Source organism: Schistocerca gregaria, chromosome 1 (assembly GCF_023897955.1).
Source record: "Schistocerca gregaria isolate iqSchGreg1 chromosome 1, iqSchGreg1.2, whole genome shotgun sequence".
Taxonomy (NCBI): Eukaryota; Metazoa; Arthropoda; class Insecta; order Orthoptera; family Acrididae; genus Schistocerca; species Schistocerca gregaria.
The window spans coordinates 784502870-784527059 of NC_064920.1; the positions used below are offsets into that span (position 1 = coordinate 784502870).

General features: G+C 39.2%; 1 protein-coding gene across 3 annotated transcripts in view; it reads left to right on the top strand.

The window, feature by feature from the left end:
* The window catches only part of LOC126269219 (centrosomal protein of 290 kDa), a 180518-nt gene extending 156601 nt beyond the window's left edge, over nucleotides 1-23917 (top strand). For 2 of the 3 annotated variants that reach the window (XM_049973976.1, XM_049973975.1), the window contains exons 29-32: nucleotides 11538-11638; nucleotides 13930-14080; nucleotides 19105-19284; nucleotides 23317-23917. In XM_049973976.1, coding sequence (XP_049829933.1) covers nucleotides 11538-11638; nucleotides 13930-14080; nucleotides 19105-19284; nucleotides 23317-23352 — 468 coding nt within the window. In that variant the 3' untranslated portion in view covers nucleotides 23353-23917. Of the gene's footprint in view, nucleotides 1-11537; nucleotides 11639-13929; nucleotides 14081-19104; nucleotides 19285-23316 lie in introns of those variants that run through there. The other variant, XM_049973977.1, reaches the window with a different exon arrangement.
* Nucleotides 23918-24190: the final 273 nt, after the last annotated feature.

Below are 24190 nucleotides of genomic sequence, written 5' to 3' on the forward strand. Positions count from 1 at the left end.
AAACATTATTAATTTGTGACATCCGATGTCAACAATTCAGTATTTGGTATCAAAATGATTGTGAGTGAACCTCTTAGCCCTTCTAATCATGCATCATCCATGCTTTTTCCCCACTGAGAAGAAAAGAGGAAAGAATGACACTCACCAGCATTGTTATACGGGAAATTCAGATGCCAGGCTGAGGTTCTTTGGAGCAATCCTACCAAGTAAGAGGAAGCTTATCAACCCCTCATTCTACCACTTCTTGAATATAAGTCATAAGTCCATGACTCTTACAAGTCAGGGTTGATGGAGAAATCTAAAGAAGAGCAGTAAGTTTCGTCATTCAGGGTTGATGGAGAAATCTAAAGAAGAGCAGTAAGTTTCGTCATAGGTTTATTTAATAAGAAAGTGTGTGTAACAAAGTGCTCATTCAACTCCAGTAGCAGATGCTTCAAGTCAGGTGTTGCACGTCATGGAGAGGTTTGAGGTTAACATTCCTAGAGCATCCATTCCAAGAAGTGACAGGCGCTCTCTCCCATTTGCATCACATGAAGGAAAAATCAGAGACATAGCTTCAGATCTCGTGCAGAAATGCAGAAGAACTGAAGCTCTTCATCCAGGAACCCCCTGTCTCAAATATATGTTTATAATAAATATTTTAAATCTTTCTACACATCTACCCTGTGGGAATTATGATGATTCTGGTTGTGGAAGGTGGTAGCATTGCAGTGATTTGCTGGTGACACCTGTTGTGCATGACCTATCACCTGAACTGTTACACTCAAAGCTGTTGCCACTACCATCTGTGCATAATCTAGTATTTCATCATGCCCTACACCAGCAGTTCCTAACCTATGGACCACAGCCCACTTGTAGCACTAGGCCTTGAGCACTGGTCTAGAATCCAAAACAAGATAAAAATTATTGGGAGCTTTAGGGTTTTCACTCATCAGCCGACAAGGTCAGCAAGTACAGAATGAAATAAGTGTTGAAATATTCACCAGTTCTTTTCTTTTCTTTTTCTTTAATGTTGAAAATGCCAATATTATGTGCCACCAGGAAGCTGGAAGTATACATGCTTACAGACAGCCCTACAGGGCTGGTGTGCAGCCTTGATTGGCTGTTAATGATGTAAACACGTAACACCCCAAAATCTGATTGTAATTTGTCGAGTTGCTAGTTTCTCAGACACAGTTGTTCACAAGAACAACTTGCTTGAATTTTGCTCATTTAATATCCTGATACAAAAAGAAGGAAGGACAGTTGATGGTTTACATCCCGTCTGTGACTAAGATTGTGAGAGGAGGAGCTTTGCTTTGATTTGTTTCTGCTGAAGGAGAAGGAATCAACCATTCTGGCAACTGCATAGAGTGACCTGGGTGACCACTGAAAACAGATATCTGGATGGCCATTCCAAGAATTGAACCTTGTTCTGTAGAATGTGAGTTGGGGGTGTTAGCCAGCATACCCCTTTGCTCAATTCCTGTGGAGATATTGCCAAATTACTATTTCCTGAGACACTTGATGGCATTTTTGACATGCTCTCTGTGTGAATGAAACTTTTCAACTATACTTTTTTTTAAGTAAAGTACAGGAATAGTGATTTGATACTAAAATCAACCAGTTTTAATCCAATATTGATCTTCTCATGGATGACAAACAATGTCAAAAAATCCCATTGAGTTCTTTTTAACATTGACCACATGATCTTGAGTGTTCATCTAGTTGTGACATCTAAGTGAATATTGTTGTTGTTGTTGTCTTCAGTCCTGAGACTGGTTTGATGCAGCTCTCCATGCTACTCTATCCTGAGCAAGTTTCTTCATCTCCCAGTACCTACTGCAACCTACATCCTTCTGAATCTGCTTAGTGTATTCATCTCTTGGTCTCCCTCTATGATTTTTACCCTCCACACTACCCTCAAATATAAAATTGGTGATCCCTTGATGCCTCAGAACATGTCCCACCAACCGATCCCTTCTTCTGGTCAAGTTGTGCCACAAACTTCTCTTCTCCCCAATCCTATTCAATACTTCCTCATTAGTTATGTGATCTACCCATCTAATCTTCAGCATTCTTCTGTAACACCACTTTCGAAAGCTTCTATTCTCGTCTTGTCCAAACTGTTTATCGTCCATGTTTCACTTCCATTCATGGCTACACTCCATACAAATACTTTCAGAATCCACTTCCTGACACTTAAATCTATACTTGATGTTAACAAATTTCTCTTCTTCAGAAACGCTTTCCTTGCCATTGCCAGTCTATATTTTATATCCTCTCTACTTTGACCATCATCAGTTATTTTGCTCCCCAAATAGCAAAACTCCTTTACTACTTTAAATGTCTCGTTTCCTAATCTAATTCCCTCAGAATCACCTGACTTAATTAGACTACATTCCATTATCCTCGTTTTGCTTTTGTTGATTTTCATCTTATATCCTCCTTTCAAGACACTGTCCATTACATTCAATTGCTCTTCCAAGTCCTTTGCTGTCTCTGACAGAATTACAATGTCATCGGCGAACCTCAAAGTTTTTATTTCTTCTCCCTGGATTTTAATACCTACTCTGAATTTTTCTTTTGTTTCCTTTACTGCTTGCTCAATATACAGATTGAATAACATCGGGGACAGGCTACAACCCTGTCTTACTCCCTTCCCAACCACTGCTTCCCTTTCATGTCCCTTGACTCTTATAACTGCCATCTGGTTTCTGTACAAATTGTAAATAACCTTTCGCTCCCTGTATTTTACCCCTGCCACCTTTAGAATTTGAAAGAGAGTATTCCAGTCAACATTGTCAAAAGCTTTCTCTAAGTCTACAAATGTTAGAAACGTAGGTTTGCCTTTCCTTAATCTTTCTTGTAAGATAAGTCGTAAGGTCAGTATTGCCTCACGTGTTCCTGTATTTCTACGGAATCCAAACTGATCTTCCTCGAGGTCGGATTCTACCAGTTTTTCCATTCGTCTGTAAAGAATTCGTGTTAATATTTTGCAGCTGTGGCTTATTAAACTAATTGTTCGGTAATTTTCACATCTGTCAACACCTGCTTTCTTTGGGATTGGAATTATTATATTCTCCTTGACGTCTAGGGTATTTCGACTGTTTCATACATCTTGCTCACCAGATGTTAGAGTTTTGTCAGGACTGGCTCTCCCAAGGCCGTCAGTAATTCCAATGGTATGTTGTCTACTCCGGGGGCCTTGTTTTGACTCAGGTCCTTCAGTGCTCTGTAAAACTCTTCACGCAGTATCGCATCTCCCATTTCATCCTCATCTACATCCTCTTCCATTTCCATCATATTGTCCTCAAGTACATTGCCCTTGTATAGACCCTCTATATACTCCTTCCACCTTTCTGCTTTCCCTTCTTTGCTTAGAACTGGATTTCCATCTGAGCTTTTGATGTTCATACAAGTGGTTCTCTTATCTCCAAAGGTCTCTTTAATTTTGCTGTAGGCAGTATCTATCTAACGCCTAGTGAGATAAGCCTCTACATCCTTACATTTGTCCTCGAGCCATGCCTCCTTAGCCATTTTGCACTTCCTGTCGATCTCATTTTTGAGATGTTTGTATTCTTTTTTGCCTGCTACATTTACTGCATTCTTATATTTTCCCCTTTCATCAATCAAATTCAATATTTCTTCTGTTACCCAAGAATTTCTACTAGCCCTCGTCTTTTTACCTACTTGACCCTCTGCTGCCTTCACTACTTCATCCCTCAAAGCTACCCATTCTTCTTCTACTGTATTTCTTTCCCCCATTCCCGTCAATTGTTCCCTTATGCTCTCCCTGAAACTCTGTACAACCTCTGGTTCTTTCAGTTTATCCAGGTCCCATCTCCTCAAATTTTCACCTTTTTGCAGTTTCTTCAGTTTTAATCTACAGGTCATAACCAATAGATTGTGGTCAGAGTCCACATCTGCCCCTGGAAATGTCTTACAATTTAAAACCTGCTTCCTAAATCTCTGTCTTACCATTATATAATCTATCTGATACCTTTTAGTACCTCCAGGGTTCTTCCATGTATACAACCTTCTTTCATGATTCTTAAACCAAGTGTTGTTGTTGTTGTTGTCTTCAGTCCTGAGACTGGTTTGATTCAGCTCTCCATGCTACTCTATCCTGTGCAAGCTGCTTCATCTCCCAGTACCTACTGCAACCTACATCCTTCTGAATCTGCTTAGTGTACTCATCTCTCGGTCTCCCTCTACGATTTTTACCCTCCTCGCTGCCCTCCAATGCTAAATTTGTGATCCCTTGATGCCTCAAAACATGTCCTACCAACCGATCCCTTCTTCTAGTCAAGTTGTGCCACAAACTTCTCTTCTCCCCAATCCTATTCAATACCTCCTCATTAGTTACGTGATCTATCCACCTTATCTATTCTCTTCTTGTCCAAACTAGTTATCATCCATGTTTCACTTCCATACATGGCTACACTCCAAACAAATACTTTCAGAAACGACTTCCTGATACATAAATCTATATTCGATGTTAACAAATTTCTCTTCTTCAGAAACGCTTTCCTTGCCATTGCCAGTCTACATTTTATATCCTCTCTACTTCAACCATCATCAGTTATTTTACTTCCTAAATAGCAAAACTCCTTTACTACTTTAAGTGTCTCATTTCCTAATCTAATTCCCTCAGCATCACCCGATTTAATTTGACTACATTCAATTATCCTCGTTTTGCTTTTGTTAATGTTCATCTTATATCCTCCTTTCAAGACACTGTCCATTCCGTTCAACTGCTCTTCCAAGTCCTTTGCCGTCTCAGACAGAATTACAATGTCATCGGCGAACCTCAAAGTTTTTACTTCGTCTCCATGAATTTTAATACCTACTCCAAATTTTTCTTTTGTTTCCTTTACTGCTTGCTCAATATACAGATTGAATAACATCGGGGAGAGGTTACAACCCTGTCTCACTCCTTTCCCAACCACTGCTTCCCTTTCATGCCCCTCGACTCTTATTACTGCCATCTGGTTTCTGTACAAATTATAAATAGCCTTTCGCTCCCTGTATTTTACCCCTGCCACCTTTAGAATTTGAAAAAGAGTATTCCAGTCAACATTGTCAAAAGCTTTCTCTAAGTCTACAAATGCTAGAAACGTAGGTTTGCCTTTTCTTAATCTTTCTTCTAAGATAAGTCGTAAGGTCAGTATTGCCTCACGTGTTCCAACATTTCGACGGAATCCAAACTGATCCTCCCCGAGGTCTGCATCTACCAGTTTTTCCATTCGTCTGTAAAGAATTCGCGTTAGTATTTTGCAGCCATGGCTTATTAAACTGATAGTTCGGTAATTTTCACATCTGTCAGCACCTGCTTTCTTTGGGATTGGAATTATTATATTCTTCTTGAAGTCTGAGGGTATTTCGCCTGTCTCATACATCTTGCTCACCAGCTGGTAGAGTTTTGTCAGGACTGGCTCTCCCAAGGCCGTCAGTAGTTCTAATGGAATGTTGTCTACTCCGGGGGCCTTGTTTCGACTCAGGTCTTTCAGTGCTCTGTCAAACTCTTCACGCAGTATCGTATCTCCCATTTCGTCTTCATCTACATCCTCTTCTATTTCCATAATATTGTCCTCAAGTACATCGCCCTTGTATAAACCTTCTATATACTCCTTCCACCTTTCTGCCTTCCCTTCTTTGCTTAGAACTGGGCTGCCATCTGAGCTCTTGATATTCATACACGTGGTTCTCTTCTCTCCAAAGGTCTCTTTAATTTTCCTGTAGGCAGTATCTATCTTACCCCTAGTGAGATAAGCTTCTACATCCTTACATTTGTCCTCTAGCCATCCCTGTTTAGCCATTTTGCACTTCCTGTCGATCTCATTTTTGAGACGTTTGTATTCCTTTTTGCCTGCTTCATTTACTGCATTTTTATATTTTCTCCTTTCATCAATTAAATTCAATATTTCTTCTGTTACCCAAGGATTTCTAGCAGCCCTCGTCTTTGTATCTACTTTATCCTCTGCTGCCTTCACTACTACATCCCTCAGAGCTACCCATTCTTCTTCTACTGTATTTCTTTCCCCTATTCCTGTCAATTGTTCCCTTATGCTCTCTCTGAAACTCTGTACAACCTCTGGTTCTTTCAGTTTATCCAGGTCCCATCTCCTTAATTTCCCACATTTTTGCAGTTTCTTAACTGTGCTCTGTGCAAAATTCTACCAGGCGGCTTCCTCTTTCATTTCTCAGCCCCAATCCATAGTCACCTACTACGTTTCCTTCTCTCCCTTTTCCTACACTCGAATTCCAGTCACCCATGACTATTAAATTTTCATCTCCCTTCACTGTCTGAATAATTTCTTTTATTTCATCATACATTTCTTCAATTTCTTTGTCATCTGCAGAGCTACTTGGCATTTAAACTTGTACTACTGTAGTAGGTGTGGGCTTTGTATCTATCTTGGCCACAATAATGCGTTCACTATGCTGTTTGTAGTAGCTTACCCACATTCCTATTTTCCTATTCATTATTAAACCTGCTCCTGCATTACCCCTATTTGATTTTGTGTTTATAACCCTGTATTCACCTGACCAAAAGTCTTGTTCCTCCTGCCACTGAACTTCACTAATTCCCACTATATCTAACCTTAACTTGTCAATTTCTCTTTTTAAATTTTCTAACCTACCTACCCGATTAAGGGATCTGACATTCCACACTCCGATCCGTAGAACGCCAGTTTTCTTTCTCCTGATAACGACATCCTCTTGAGTAGTCCCTGCCCGGAGATCCGAATGGGGGACTATTTTACCTCCGGAATATTTTACCCTAGAGGATGCCATCATCATTTAATCATACAGTAAAGCTGCATGCCCTCAGGAAAAATTACGGCCGTAGATTCCCCTTGCTTTCAGCCGTTCGCAGTACCAACACAGCAAGGCCGTTTTGGTTATTGTTACAAGGCCAGATCAGTCAATCACCCAGACTGTTGCCCCTGCAACTACTGAAAAGGCTGCTGCCCCTCTTCAGGAACCACACGCTCGTCTGGCCTCTTAACAGATACCCCTCTGTTGTGGTTGTACCTACGGTACGGCTATCTGTATCGCTGAGGCACGCAAGCCTCCCCACCAACGGCAAGGTCCATGGCTAAGTGAATATAATAAAAATATTTTCTTTATAAAAAGAATGATATTTTTCAGTCCTCTTTGTACAGTATGCTTTACTAATTGGACCTACTGACACACACACACACACACACACACACACACACACACACACACACACACACACACACGTACACGCCTGCTAGGTCTCCTGATTTAAATCCTCTGGACTTTTTTCTTTGGGTATGCATTAAAGATGTTGTCTATCGTGATATGCAGACATGCGGAAATTCTCTTCAGCAGGCAACACTGGAAGTAGTAAATAATTCTTTCATACAATGAATGCAGCAGTGTATCTGAGTCCAGTGTCACCACTTTGAGCACCTTTGGATGTTCTACACCTGGGCAATGGCACAGGAGAGTCAACACCAGTTTTGTGTTATGTTTTTGCTTGGTTTTGATTTGTTTTCTGTCAACTACAGCAAGTGAACGAGTTTGTGATCCCGGGCTCAAAGTCACTGTTATGTTATGTAATTAATAACGGTGTGTTTCAGTGAATGGGACACTGTGATACATTTTTGAATAGGTATGCCACTTTCCTCGATGTTGACCTCCATCTGTCCAGTGGCCAGCTTCACACATCCGTCCACATGAAACCCACCAACCAGCAGCAATACCTCCATTATGACAGCTGCCACCCATTCTATATCAAACGGTCCCTTCCCTACAGCTTAGGTCTTCATGGCAAACGAATCTGCTCCAGTCCTGAATCCCTGAACAATTACACCAATAACATGAAGACAGCCTTTGCATCCCGCAACTACCCTCCTGTCCTGGTACAGAAGCAAATAACCAGAGCCACTTCCTCATCCCCTCAAACCCAGAATCTCCCACAGAAGAACCCCAAAAGTGCCCCACTTGTGACAGGACACTTTCCGGGACTGGATCAGACTCTGAATGTGGCTCTCCAGCAGGGATACAACTTCCTCAAATCCTGCCCTCAAATGAGATCCATCCTTCATTAAATCCTCCTCACTCCACCAAGAGGGTCTTTCCATTGTCTACCTAACCTTTGTAACCTCATGGTACATCCTTATGAAATCCCCAAACCACCTTCCCTACCCTCTGGCTCCTTCCCTTGTAACCGCCCCCGGTGTAAAACCTGTCCCATGCACCCTCCCACTACCACCTACTCCAGACCTGTAACCCAGAAGGTGTACACAATCAAAGGCAGAGCCACGTGTGAAAGCACCCATGTGATTTACAAACTGACATGCCTACACTGTGAAGCCTTCTATGTGAGAATGACCAGCAACAAACTGTCCATTTGCATGAACAGACACAGGCAGACAGTGTTTGTTGGTAATGAGCATCACCCTGTGGCCAAACATGTCTTGGTGCACGGCCAGCACATCTTGGCTCAGTGTTACACCATCCGGGTTATCTGGATACTTCCCACTGACACCAACCTATCAGAACTCCGGAGATAGGGACTTGCCCTTCAATATATTCTCTCTTCCTGTTACCCACCACACCTCAACCTCTGCTAATTTCAAGTTGCCACCCCTCGTACATCACCTGTCATTCAGCAACATCTTTGCCTCTGTACTTCCGCCTCAACTGACATCTCTGCCCAGCCTCTTTGAATTTACAAATGTCTGCCTGTGTCCTTATATGTGCGGATGGATATGTGTGTGTGTGTGTGTGTGTGTGTGTGCGAGTGTATACCTGTCCTTTTTCCCCCCTAAGGTAAGTCTTTCCATTCCCGGGATTGGAATGACTCCTCACCCTCTCCCTTAAAACCCACATCCTTTTGTCTTTCCCTCTCCTTCCCTCTTTCCTGATGAAGCAACCTTTGGTTGCGAAAGCTTGAAATTTGTGTGTGTGTTTGTGTGTTTTTTATTGTCCCTATCAATATACCAATGCTTTTGTTTGGTAAGTTACAGCATTTTTGCTTTTTTAGATATATATGCCTGTGAATGTATGTTAAATTTTTAGTTACAGGACCTCTAAGCTTTTTTTTACAAAATAGGTGGTCCGCACAGCTTCAGTATTATGTAAGTCAGCAAGAGGATTGCAGATGAATGTAGGACTGTTCACCTGATATAAATATTGAACAATGGGTGGTTCACAAGACACCACTACAGGCAGCCAAGATTATGCCACAATTCATTTGTAATATCATATTTCTAGTGAGCTGAGGCTTCACTTTCATCCATATTAAAAGAAGTGTTTAGTTAGAACTTTGAAGCCAGTGAAGTATGCAACTGATTTTATTCAGTCCCAGTTACATTATGGCTGCACCATTTGTAGATCAGTGTAAGCTTCATACCTTAAAATGCTCATTGTGTTACATGATGAGGCATCGGATTAGTAACTGGAACATTTTGGACCAGCCTGTATTCTGGGGCTTGGTAAAGAAAGAATTAGGCTTTAACATTCCATTGGTTACTGTGTTGTTAGAGATTGGTCACAAAGTCAGAAAGGACAAAAATGGGGGAAGGAAACCAAAGGAACTCAGAAATTAAGCTAAACCTATTTAGGGAAACCTAAATCAAAATGTCCGAAAAAGTATCGACGTTCAGTGCTGCAGGAACTGTGCACATCTTTAGCTAGATAACTATTGACAAAAGCCCATAATACCTAAAAAGTTCTGACAATATGTTTGAGTCCTACCAAATTAGTAGAGACTGAAAATAAGCTGGCAGATACAAATTTACAGACACAAGATTGGAACAAATATCACCACTGGTTGTTGTTAAGGCCCATGTTTCAAAGATCAAATTTTATCACTGCTAAAGCAATTTGCTACAATTTTAAGGTTATGGGTAATGTAGACTGATGGTTCTTTACAATTGGCTGCTCCATTATTTTCCCAGCTGTGCTCTCAGGATACCTATGCCAATGAATAAATTGTGTTTGGTGCTGAACTTCATGCGATCTTGAGAGGGATGGAGCAGAAATGATCTGATAACATGCCAGAATTACTTATATGCTTCTTTCCCTTAGTGCTTCACAGACTATTCAGCTACTGTATTCAGCAAGTGGGCAGCCATGTATACAAAAGGATTCTAGGTACTTGGTTTCTTCTTCTGGATTGTTTTCTTTCTTTCTTTCTTCTTCTTGCTCTACTGGGTAATGTGTTTGTGTCTCTGAGTAGCTGTTCTTGTGAAACGTTTGTGCAGATTCTATTACTTGGTAGGTGGACTTCCTACTCGCATATAGCTCGTGCTCTGTGTACCAGTGTGGTAAGAATTTGGTTTAAATTGTGTACCGTACTGTGCTTTCCCCCTATATCTGATAGTTTCAGTTTTGAAGAGATTTAGAGTGTGTCACTGGGAATCTCATAGGGAGAAGGAAACTGTCAACAAGGTGTAATTCATAAGCCAACAGCATGACTTTGGCAAACTTCTCTCCAGCTAAAGGGATGTGATGAAATTGGTCACAGCAGACTTTGAATTGGAAGCTACTCATTGATGCATGATTTCCAGTGAAAGGAGCCACTAACATGTGGTGCTCATTCATTGTATTTTATTTTATGACAGGAATGCGTCCCCATAATCAACTGTGGTTATTGTCTCTATTTTACATAAAGACTGGATGTGAGTAGTATGGGGTCTAAAATGTCGTGGCGTTTCATGCATGTCCCTAAGTTGTTGGCGTGTAAATTTTAATTATTTTAACATGTATTGGTAATTAAAAGTGACAGTAAAATAAGAGTGTTTAAAACTGTTGACAGTAAACCATGTGACATTGCAAGTTACAAGTGTAGTTCACAGTAAAGATAATGTGGCAACCTGTAAATTGGCAAACTATAAAAGAGTAACAGCATTACTGCAAAGTAAATAAAAACTGTACTTGCTCAAGGAGGAACCTATTCAAATATAAATTTATCCTGGGTTTGTGGCAGTGATCGAACTGCTGTTTCTCCAACAAAGAAGCTGCCTCTGACCTAGGTGCTTGTGAATGTATTTATACTACATACATTTTCACAGTGTTGTATATTCTGTACATTAACATTTATTTCTTATGATTTTCATAAGTTATTCCAAAAGAGAAAATATGTTCTTAGTTTTGCATAACAGTAGTGTTGGGAACATTATGTGTAGCCAGTCTCATCAGGACATGCAACTCTGTATGTATTATGTTTTGGAAAATGGTTGAGCTTTAAATTTCATAAATAGAAAGATAATTCACCATGTAACCAGATTTGTACTAGCTGGTAAATGGGTTTGTTCATCAGTATATGAAATGATTTGTGGGTTGGTGATTTCTTGGAATGTATGGTTATCTGTATAGATTTTGGTGAAGAGACTTTCATCTTTTGATATAGTGTCTATGCTGTAGGAGTTGCAGTATAGTGTGGAAAAGTATGAGTATACTTAATTTCTCTTGACTTTTAGGAAAATTATAACGTCTCAGTATTTCTGTGTCATATAGGTAAACAATTGTAGTGTCTTTTACTGACATTTACTGTCATAAACATATTTTTTCAGAGTGATATTAAGATGTTAGCAGAGGCTCTAACTCATGATACAATCTTGCAACCTGAAGAAGTAAAGAAACCTGCAACAGTTTATTCTGCAGAAAGAAAAAGGTATCATTCGTGAATATATATTCCTTTGTAGTCACTTCAATCATAGAATCAGAAAAATAAATTAATTTGTTTGTTAGATATTCTTTGCTTATTTTTTGAAAAAGTTGTGTTTTGAAAAATTATTCTAAGATATTTGCTAATGCTGTGAAAGTCAAACTTTGTGTATGTGTGTCTCCACGTAGATACCTTTGTGTATAGTCTCAAGTGACCCCGTGGCTAGGGAGAGACTGAAGTCATTACGAACTAATTGAAACGATGCAGAATTGACACACCTGAAAGAAAAAATTAACACTCATGTCCTGTGGGTTTACGTAGTGGGAACCTTATTGACCGATATCTCATTTACTAGTCAGTGTATGTCTTGTGTATGAAATGTGGGCATTTAATGTGTAGTGTTCATGCAGAAAGTTATGAGGGGATTAGAAAATGATTGTAACAATTTGCCTGTGTAGCACTGAAAGCACCAGGATTTTCATATGTCGAAGGAAAAGCTAGAAAAGGACTAAATTTGGTCGGCATAAGAGCTCTAATGATACAAAGAAATAACAAAATGTATAGAGCAATATATAAATACAATTCCACAATCACTATTTGACGAATCATTGTAGGCAATGTACATAATATTACATCAAACAGGCTTTGATGGATGAAACTCTAAATAACTTATACATTAATCCAAAATTCAGCAGTGTTGACTATTTTATGAGGATGAAAAGGGTCCATCACTCCAAGTGTTAATGGACAATGCACTTTTGGGAGGTGCCCGTCCCATGTACAGTACTTCCATCACATGTACTCATCTACTATTTTGGATCGATGTGAAGTGAAATTAATTGGAAAAGTAATTTTCTCTGCACTTTGCCCTTACTGATTAAACCATTCTATTTGGTGATAGTGGCAGAACTGTAGCTGTGTTCCCATGTTTCAAAGAAAGAGTGCAGTTTAATGTACCATCGATGATAAGGCTATTAGAGATGGACTACAGGAAAGGGGGCATGAAATCAGCAAAAACTTTTTCAAAGGAATCATTCTATCATTGCCTTAAGTGATTTAGGAAATTCAAGAAAAGCCTAAATGTCGATGACTTCCAAACTGCAAGTGCAGTGTGTTAACCACTGATTCTCATTATTTGGCCCTCTGTTATGCTACCACTGAACTGAAACATTATGGGTTATCCATGTCTGTCAGCCTCAGGAGACATCAAATTCCATAATCCTCTACAAGGTTTAGGACTGACCTTATCATACATACAATTCCCCCCCCCCCCCCCCCCCCATCCCTCCCCCCCCATTCTCCATGTGCATGTGTGTGCACACTTGTATGACGTGGTATATGTTGTTATAATATCATGGCCTGTAATTTTTCCGGTTAAACAAAATTACTGCAGAAAGCCTGACTATTTGCCTTTCTGGACACTGGTATGCCTTTTTGCCAATAATTCAGTAATATCTTATATATTATCTGTTATTGACAGAACGATACTGAATGTTCAGAATTTCTCTACATACTTATGCTAACATTGCGACACAGTGTTTCTCAGCTTGTGTGCACATTACCACTCTGTAATTAAAACCATTTGCAGATCATGTATTGATCCTGTACATTTTATATAGTTTATGCCCTCCTATCCCACGGCTGTCACTTTCAAAATAATTGTATAGGGCTCCTTTTATTTAATAAGAGAATGCTGTGATGTAGCATTAAGATATGTGATAATTATTTGAGAAGCACCACTTTCAGATCTTGATCCTGCAACTTAATTTAAGTTTTCTGGTATGATTCCATTAAAGAGTGCTGTTGGTTTCTACTACTACCTTACTGTACTGGACTAATATTTATGTGAATGTAGACTTTCCTGGTGTACACTACTGAAGAAATGCCCTCAGGTTTACGCTGGCCTGAAAACCTGAGAGCTTTTCATCTGAATTGTTACTGTGTCTGTAAAAATACCCGTTCTTTCAACATTCAGCCAGAACACCACTTTCAATTTACATAAATTTCTATAAATGTTTTAACTATCTTCATCAAATGTTATGTGCAATAATATTGATGCACTCTTTTTTTGGACCCGGATGAGATTGTATGATACTAATAATTCAGCTAGATACTTGAAAGAGTGTTTGTTGACTTTTACACCAGGAAAGTCTTGAAAGATGATAAACAGTACAAATAGATCATAAACAGTACAAATAAACAAACTTCATGTTGTAACAGAGCATCCCAGAAGAAAGATAAAAAAGTATGAATAAGGAAACATGACTATATTTCACCATCCAGTATCCATTTTGCAGAGCAAACAGGAAGCTTCAGCAAGAATTACAATTGAAAGAAATCCGAGAAGAAGAGCTCCAGAAAAAAATTAGATCACTTGAGAAGGAATTGCAGGACATCAGACAAGAACAACAGAAGGAACAAGCAGAAGTGGAAGAACGCAAGATGAAGGTTGGTTGCTGTCTATTAATAAAATATTCTTAATTTCTTTAACAGACCTGAAGGTTATTAGAGGTTCAGTAAAAAGCACAAATGGTATTTATTTCATTAATGTTGTACTCCTGTTTATGAATATCAGTCAGTTGAGACAATTCTAATTGTGGAATGTGCCCTTAACCTTCTTATGAGTAAAATTATTAGTATTGTCATACAGCAGAACCTCTATTACCCAAACTTTGATTAACCAGCTCCTCAGATTATTAGACAGTGTGTCTGAACGTGAGTCTGTGCTCTTTGCCAAAGTGTGTGCCAATGTTATCACCTCCTGTCACAGGAGGTGTCTATCTGAGTCATGCTCCTCATGCATGCTCAGTTAACAGACTGCTGCAATGTTTGCTTTACTGTATTCTTTAATCTGCTGTTTTATCTGTGCAGTTTTTCACTGTATTCTTTTTAATTTTAAAGTAGCAGTGTAATTTTGTACAGTTTATTAACTTGGGATTAAGAAGCAGTGTGATGCAACTGCAAAGTTAAGGTCTGAGGTATTGAACAAAAACAAAAAAAAAAAAAAAAAAAAAAAATGCACTTTTGAAATACAGTTTTAGTGTCTGAATTTCCTGCTTTCCTTTTTTGTGTTAGAAATGTAACTTTTTTCCCTAAATTTTGATTTACTATGACATTTTGAGCTCTGTAAATGGCTTGTTTTATTCTACTGTGATTATCCATCATTTTTAGTGTACTGATCACATCCTGGTCCCAGAAGAGATGGTTAATCGGGGTTATATTGTATGTTGGATGCTATCCTAATTTACTTTACTCATGTTCAGTAATTATTTGTTTAATACTGTTTAATCTGAATTTCCCAATTTTCCTGTGTCTTAGATTCAGGTATATGATTTCAGTTTATATGTACATGACTTGATGTTTTGTATTTGGTGCTAAACAATAATAGTATTTGCTTTACTGAGTGTTGTCATTTTTACACTGTCCTGTCTCATTAAAGAAAATACCTGTCAAAAGCCTGAATAACCACCTTTCCCATTGTTGACTGCTGGGAGATGTGGAGGAAGAGAGTCAATGAAGATCTGAAAGATACCGGCAGAGATGTGGAACCATGCCAACTCCAACAGACAGCTACCCAGGAACAGATGCATACTTGTGTTAAGTTATCATGCTTTCCAGAATGACGAGATCACCCAGGGAATGCCACAAAAGCATTCTCCCGATCATAATACTCCCTTCTCTGGCCTGAACCCCTCCAAAAGTTGTTGCAGGATGTTCGCTTTATGTCTGATGGAGCATAAAATGTGATACATCTGATAAGGCCAACTGTCACCAGTCAGTGGATGTCCAGTTACAGCACTGGTCTGCAAATTCCAACCTTTGTCGCCGATGAACAGCAACCAGCAGCGGTGCAGGAACCAAGTGCCTGCTGTGGACACCTATATGCAGCAATGTTCACTGAATGGTCATTGATGAGACACTGTTGGTAGCCCCTTCGGTCACCTGAATGGTCAGCTGTTCAACAATTGCACATCTGTTCACTTGTAAGCATCTCGGCAGCCATCATTCACCTGGGTCATCTGTGGTCTGTGGTGCTCCACAGTTGCATTGCCACTGGTTCTGGATAGTGCCTTTTTGCCATGCACGGTATACTTTTACCATGGTGGCATGTGAACGGTTTACAGATTTGGCCGTGTTGGAAATGCTTTCACCATCAACCCAAAAGCCAGTGATCATGCCCTTTTGGACGTCAGATAAATCCCTCAATTTCCACATTATGAAATGACTGCATTGTTTTCCACATCCCCATGACACATTTTAAGTACTCTCCATTTCTAGTGTTTCCACTGATCCTCTATAAGTGGTTATTGCACATTGACATCAAACATATGTGATGGTCACATTAATGTCACTGTACTGCTATTTCTTTCAGGTCAGATTTTTATTTTTGCAGCACTTCCATCATGAATGGAAGAATTTATTTGCATCATGTTACTAAACATATTTTCAAAATGTTGACTACTCTGAAATTAAATTCATCCTTTGCTATTCATTTGGTTCTACTCAGTTGTGAGAGCTAACATGGGGAAATGAAGAAGGGAGAAGGAATATTGTGAACTAAACACACAAAACATGCATCGAAGAAGGGAAGAAACGGTAGTAGGAAAGTAAGTCACTATAAAACTTCTTTGCTTGAGAAATAATTTGTGATCCACTGTAAACAACCCTATTAGATCGTGGCAAAACATCAACCTGGTATCATAACTGGCAGAAAGCTCTAAATGCAGAGAAATATAAAGTTTTGTTCTTTGTGTATATCTCAAGAAGAGCAGTTTGTGATAGTTCACAGAGTTGTTTGAGTGGTAATAGAATGTAACAGAAACAATAAAATTTGACATTGTCACTATGGCCAATGATAGCAGTGTAGAAATTGCTGAAAAAAAATCCAGATGTACCAGGCTTTGATCACAAATTACAATAAATAATGACAATTTCCAGTTGATAAAGGTTGTCACTAAAATGTTATGCCAATGTACGTAGCAAGTTGACGTTGCCATTTCAGCACAATTTTCAGCATACTTTTACTTTATCCAATTTGAGTACTGTGATCTGGTGATGGTCATTAACAACTGGAACTGCTCATTGCTTCTTGTGACACCAAACAAGATGACAGATTGGTTAAAGACACTGGACACACATTCAGGAATGTGGTAGTTCAAGTCCCAGCCCAACCATCCAGATTTAAATATTCTGCAGTTACCTTTTGTTTAAGGCAACTACTGAGATGGTTCTTTCTAAAGGTCATTACTGAACTTGTTCCCCATCATCCCCCTCTCCAAAGTAGTGCTTCATCTCTTGTGATCCATTATTGGTGAACATTAAATCTAAATCTTCCCACCTTCTTTCCTTTTAATTTATTACAATTTGTGATCCAATACCATGATGAACAGCTTTTTTAACAGAAATGCTGAAGAATGCTAACTGGTTGACATTTAATGGAAGGTATAATGTGACATGTAAACACTATTATGGAAAGGATAAATTGCTACCTACCATATAGAGGAGACGTTGAGTTGCATACAGGTACAACAAAAAGATTGCTATACAACAGAGCTTTTGGCAAAACACCTTCTTGTAAAGTAGGAAACAACCACACACATGTGGGAGCACGCGCACACACGCTCAACACATGAGCAACTGTCGATCATTAGATAAGCAGTCTGTGGTTGGTAGGGGGTAAGGAGGAGGCTGGTGTGGAGAGGGGGAAGAATAGTAGGGTAGGGGTGGGGGAGGGTGTAGTGCTGTTTGTGGGAACATGGAGTTACAAGATAGGGTTTGCTAGGTGCAGTACGAGGTTTGAGAGGGTGTGCGTGTGTGAGGGGGGGAAGGGGAGTGGAAAAGGAGAGAAATAGAGGAGGAGAAAAAGACTTGGTGGATTAGAAGGCTGTATAGTGCTGCATTGGGAGTAGTGAAGGGGATAGATGGCCAAAGGACAGGTACTAGCAAAGGTTATAGGAACATGAAAAGGAGGGTTATAGGAACATAACAAATGTTACCCACCCCCAGCCTCAAACTTTGCTGGTCCCTGTCCTTTACGCACCAATCCCGTTCCTATGTAATGCTGCCACTTCAGCACTACACAGCTTTTTCATCCATCCGTGTACCCTCTAGTCTTTTTCCTCTCCCTTATTGTTCTCCTTTTCCATTCCCCTACCTCCCCAACCCCTTCCAAACCATCCAACTGCACCTAGCAGTCCTATCCTGTTTGCACCATGTCCCTGCATGTTCTGGCAAGCAGGACTACATTCTACCCACCTGTACCCTCCTATTTGTTTCCCTCCCTGCCCCAGCCTCCTCCTTACCCTCACTACCCATGGATTGCTTCTACCATCATGCACAGTTGCTCGTAGTCTGGCCTCAATAGCCAGGTACACTGATCCTATGTGTATGTGTTGTGCTTGTGTGAATACGCGTATGTTTCATACTTTAAAAGAAGGCCTTTTGGCCAAAAGCTCAGATGTATAGCAGTATTTTTGTTGTGGTTGTGCCTGTACTCGATTCAGCATCTACTCGATATGTTGAGTAGCAGTGTGTCCTTTACAGAATATTGTCATTATTCTAACCGGGATTTCCGATTGTTTTATTTTACCTCTCATAAACATCTACGTACAAAATTTGCTTTCAGGATGAAAACTCATAATGTTGTTAGTTCCCCAAATATAAATTTTGCAAAGACTGTCGTGTTAAAATTAGACAGATCAGGTAGGGGCATTTTACCAGTCATTCTTATAAGGTTCCATATGTGGATAGATTAAGAAGAAGTCTTAATACTGACTGCAGCAAAAAGGATCCTCTGCACCAACACTATAGAGATCCACAGAGCACACATGTAGATTTTGAAGTTGTGTTAAGACTTGGATCTTCGGTGTTCACTATTAGTTTTGTGATTTATTTTAAAATGATGCATAAATATATCATTTAATACGGCTGCATGAACTTATGTAAAACACATTTGATATGAGAACAAGAGGGCAATTTCGCATATATAGGAGTACATGCCATGCCTTAAATAAGAATAGTTTAATGTGTGAACTAGATAAACTAATTAGTATGTTCTTATGTAATATGATTCTATCAGTGTGTGAAAAACGCAGGTTTGGATAACACCAAAATATTCTGAGGACTAAGACTTGTTTTCCACTGTCCTGAACTATAATTAATATGGAGTTATTTGTGTTAAATCAACTAATTTTGTTCATTTGAGACCCTGTTACTATTTGATGTGCTAGTAATGTAATTAAATAATTAATGGAAGTCATGCCATTGTAAGAAGCAGTCACAACTGTTAAAGTCCAGGATCTAAGGCCCCTCTTGCAGATAAAAGGTTAAATGATGAATGTGCAAGACACTGCATAACTAACAACAATGTTATCTTATTATCGGTAGAGGTTTACTGTCAGCATACTATACAAGTATATTGTAAACTGAAAATAGGTAACTATTTTCATGAAATTATTATTTTTTTTTTTCAGGCAGTGCGATGGGATGAAAGGAAAAAATGGCAAATTCAATTAGAAAAAATACGCAAGAAATTACAAGAAATGAAAGAAGCAAATGAAAAACTGGAAAAAAGCAACACTGGCTTAAGATTCACGGTTACTAGGCTGGAACGGGAGAAAAATCTGCTTCTGATTAAACTGTCCACATTAAAGGTAATTTAGCTTAACATAATTTTTGGAAGTTGTATTTCTGCATGTACTGTCTGCTGTAACCAGTTAAGGCAGTCACTTCTAATCCAGTCTTCAACTGAATCCACATCTGTGAAGATTCTTTTCTTGATAGTATGTTGTGATGCATTGTATGATTTCCTCCCACCTTCCCTATCCATCTCCCTCTCCCCACTCTCTCTGGCCATATTTACGAGGTGCATTCAAGTTCTAAGGCCTCCGATTTTTTTTCTAATTAACTACTCACCCGAAATCGATGAAACTGGCATTACTTCTCGACGTAATCGCCCTGCAGACGTACAAATTTTATCACAACACTGACGCCATGATTCCATGGCAGCGGCAAAGGCTTCTTTAGGAGTCTGTTTTGACCACTGGAAAATCGCTGAGGCAATAGCAGCATGGCTGGTGAATGTGTGGCCACGGAGAGTGTCTTTCATTGTTGGAAAAAGCCAAAAGTCACTAGGAGCCAGGTCAGGTGAGTGGGGAGCATGAGGAATCACTTCAGAGTTGTTATCACGAAGAAACTGTTGCGTAACGTTAGCTCGATGTGCGGGTGCGTTGTCTTGGTGAAACAACACACGCGCAGCCCTTCCCGGACATTTTTGTTGCAGTGCAGGAAGGAATTTGTTCTTCAAAACATTTTCGTAGGATGCACCTGTCACCGTAGTGCCCTTTGGAACGCAATGGGTAAGGATTATGCCCTCGTTGTCCCAGAACATGGACACCATCATTTTTTCAGCACTGGCAGTTACCCGAAATTTTTTTGGTGGCGGTGAATCTGTGTGCTTCCATTGAGCCGACTGGCACTTTGTTTCTGGATTGAAAAATGGCATCCATGTCTCATCCATTGTCACAACCGACGAAAAGAAAGTCTCATTCATGCTGTCGTTGCTCGTCAACATTGCTTGGCAACATGCCACTCGGGCAGCCATGTGGTCGTCCGTCAGCATTTGTGGCACCCACCTGGATGACACTTTGCATTTTCAGGTTGTCATGCAGGATTGTGTGCACAGAACCCACAGAAATGCCAACTCTGGAGGTGATCTGTTCAACAGTCATTCGGCGATCCCCCAAAACAATTCTCTCCACTTTCTCAATCATGTCGTCAGACCGGCTTGTGCGAGCCCGAGGTTGTTTCGGTATATTGTCACACGATGTTCTGCCTTCATTAAACTGTCGCACCCACGAACACACTTTCAACACATCCATAACTCCATCACCACATGTCTCCTTCAACTGTTGATGAATTTCAATTGGTTTCACACCACGCAAATTCAAAAAACGAATGATTGCACGCTGTTCAAGTAAGGAAAAAGTTGCCATTTTAAGTATTTAAAATAGTTCTCATTCTCGCCGCTGGCGGTAAAATTCCATCTTCCGTACGGTGCTGCCATCTCTGGGATGTATTGACAATGAACGCTTAAATCGTTTCAGGCAAATGCCGGGATGGTTCCTTTGAAAGGGCACGGCTGATTTCCTTCCCAATCCTTCCCTAACCCGAGCTTGTGCTCTGTCTCTAATGACCTCGTTGTCAACGGGACATTAAACACTACCCACCGACAATGAATGCGGCCTCATTTTAAAACAATACGCATGTTTGTATCTCTTTTCTATCTCTTTCCAGTCCGGAGAAAAAAAATCGGAGGCCTTAGAACTTGAATGCACCGTGTATTGTTAATGAAAATGGAACCTTGATTGGGAACAGGTTTTTGAGTCTCGGTGAGTCATTGATGTGCTTGTGTATGTGACATGTGATGCAGTCGAAAAAGAATTTACCTTAAAAGTTGGGTTAAAACCTCATTCTTTGATAATATTCGCCTCAAATTTTGTCATTTGGAAGGAACTGTTTTACTTCCTTATATTCTATAAGAAATGCTTCAATCGAGGTTCTTGGCTTGAAAGTAAGATGCCAGTGCGTTTGCTGGCAGAGTCAATTGTGGTAATTTGGCCTTTCCATACACACAACATAATTCTGACAGTTTATGCTGAAACCTCAAAGCATTACAGTGTAGCCAAATAATGTTCATTGTCCTGAATTTGACCAATACATCCATGGTGTAATCTACTATTGGATTGTATCTGAAGCCAAACATTCAGTTCGAATTGGTACATTTAGCCATCTGTTCTGTCAATGTTCCAAATTATTTTTTGCAAAAGCCCAAACTAAGTGAACTGAACTCGATTTTATCCTTTGTTCCAGAGTCAAAATGGACTGCACTTGAGAAATTCTTATTCAATTTGCCTCCAAACTCTGTCCACACTATTTGTCAGTCTCATTGATTCGATGGTCATGTAATTGGCTTGTGTTGCACGTATGCCAACCAATATTTTGATGCCTCACTAGTGACATTTTTTCCAAAGAAATAAAAAATGAACTGAATGCAGCTGAATGTTTGCAGCTCACCAAATTATAACAAACTGACATCAATTCTGTCTTGGCAACACACCCATGATGTGATCGCCACCGATAATACACTGAAATATTGTATTCTTTTTTGCTGACTATCAGTATTCATGCAGAATTTGTTGTTGTTATGGAAACATGAGACAGCAGAACTGTCAAAGTGACCGTCACATTTTTTCTTTGAGATTTTCATACAGAAATACCATCAAAATCTCTGATATTCCTGTGGATTTTTCGAAAACTTTCTTTCATACAAACCTTGTCCTGACAATTATGGACACAACAATCAGCCACATCACTCATGCCATTCTCAAGTGGTAGTCTTTCATACATATAGCAATTGATTTTTGTTTATATAGATTACATTGGGTTCTGAGCTTGTTGAGGGTCAAGACACATAAGAAATAGAAAGATGTCATTCTCAATAGAGCACTGCATCCATGTGCTGAAGATGAATGAGGGACACTCATTCTCCACCACTCCATTTCCATGTGCATAGACTCCACACAGCTAGTGGCTTTTGATATGTCACAACACAGCGCAAGGTGTATTGGCAAGTAATGGTGCTACATCAGGTCTGTGCACACTGCAACTTTGGAACCCATTCCCGTGTGAGTGACATCCATGTAGCCATACATGCTCTGTGTGTATCTGTCTAATTAGGTAAGTAGTATTTGTCATCTCTGACAACTTCCACAAGCTCTACAAAGTTTGTTTGCTCTCTCCTGCACACCACAGTCACATAAGACCACTTGGATCAGCCACACATTTGTGCTCTAATTTTAATGTTTCAAGAATAGCTCATTCATCATCTTGTAGAAGTCATTTTCATGACAGAAAGGAACTGTTACGTATGGTTCCACATTTTGTCACTTAGGTATGAAAAATAACTGCTCGTTTCAGATTCTGTTCATTGATTATGAGATTATGACATCATCAATAAACACTATAATCTCTTTTTGGTAGTGGTCACTTTTCCATTTTGTGAATTTTTTGAAGCCATTTTTGAATATGAGATATATTTGAGTGATGTTAGAAATAATAACTGTGGTATGTTGTTTTAGGAGGTGGCTTCTGTTAGTGCCAACTTTGAATTCATATAGTGGTTGTGTGATGGCACTGTAAACTTTTAATGTATTCCAAAGTAATGATATTCCAAAATAGCGATAAGAATGAAAACATTCATTTTTCTGTTTCTACCGCAAATGCATGGGCATGACCTTAGTCTTCATCATACATGTTCAGCTATATTTTCTTATCTTTTAGCTACTTTTGTCATGTCCCCAGCAATTGCTAAAATCTCATTGCATCTTATCATTGCCATTTATGCTGAACAATAGAAGCCATCATCAAAAATACATCTGAATAATTTCTATTCATAGGAGGTAAGCTGCAGAGGTTATTTCTCAGATTAATTTTGCAAATTGGCTTGTTCTCTCTTTTTTTAACCAGTGGTTGCAGTTTAATTGTCAATTTTGATTTTAAGTCTTTCATAAATAAGAAGACTATGTTCAATGGCTCATAAGTAGTTTTATCAATCCTGTTAATAATGTAACTGTGTTGATATGCATTCACCAAGTGAACATGCTGTCCTGTTATTTATGTTTCAGGAGGAAAAAGTGAAACTAGCTCTTTCAGCTAGGTAATAAATCATGAGTAATTCAAAACTGTCTGCAAAACACAATTCAGCTTGCATTCAGCATGTTAGAGGGAAGAAACACATGTATGACATGTCCTTGACATTCTAGAGTTTCCTCTGTATGAAGTACTGTAATGAAGCCTGTTCTATTTTTACAAAATCTCCATACTGTGCTTGCAGTAACATATGTGACTGCACATTACACTTCGAAAACAGATTTTTTAACTATATTGCACTCATGCCTCTGAAAGCCCAGAGTTTATAACAGCAATGTAACATTCATCACTTATTTTTGTGCAATGGTGTACTGTCTCTTATTCTCAGCAGAGCTATTTAATTTAGTAATCTGACTACTGTTTTTTTATGATGTTTTCATGTATTAATAGAGTGGTACTTGTCAGAGTGTTTAATCTACTCATTATTCAGATGGCTGTTTCACAGGTGCCTATATTTGCAACAGTGCATAAACTTGTAAAAGATTGTGAATTGTCTGGTAAACCATGTAATTATTTTGGGACTTGTGCATTCGTGTCCTGTGTGCTGTTAACATATATGTATACTTGCAAACAAGAGTGTAGCCTAATTTATTTTTCAGATGATATGTATGTGTAGTTCTGTCTGTTTCTGTATTTATTTTCTAGGAAGATACTTCTGAACACTTCTTTGTCCTTTCAGTACAAGAAAATCAAAGATTTTGTTTTATTTAACCGTATGACTATTGCTGCCTATCTTATTTCTAATAATTTGGTTGTCAGTCAGGTCCCAACATTTAGAAAATTAATGGGCACACAAACAAATACAATTGAATATGGTTGTAACAATAAATTTAACTTACCTGCAAAAAA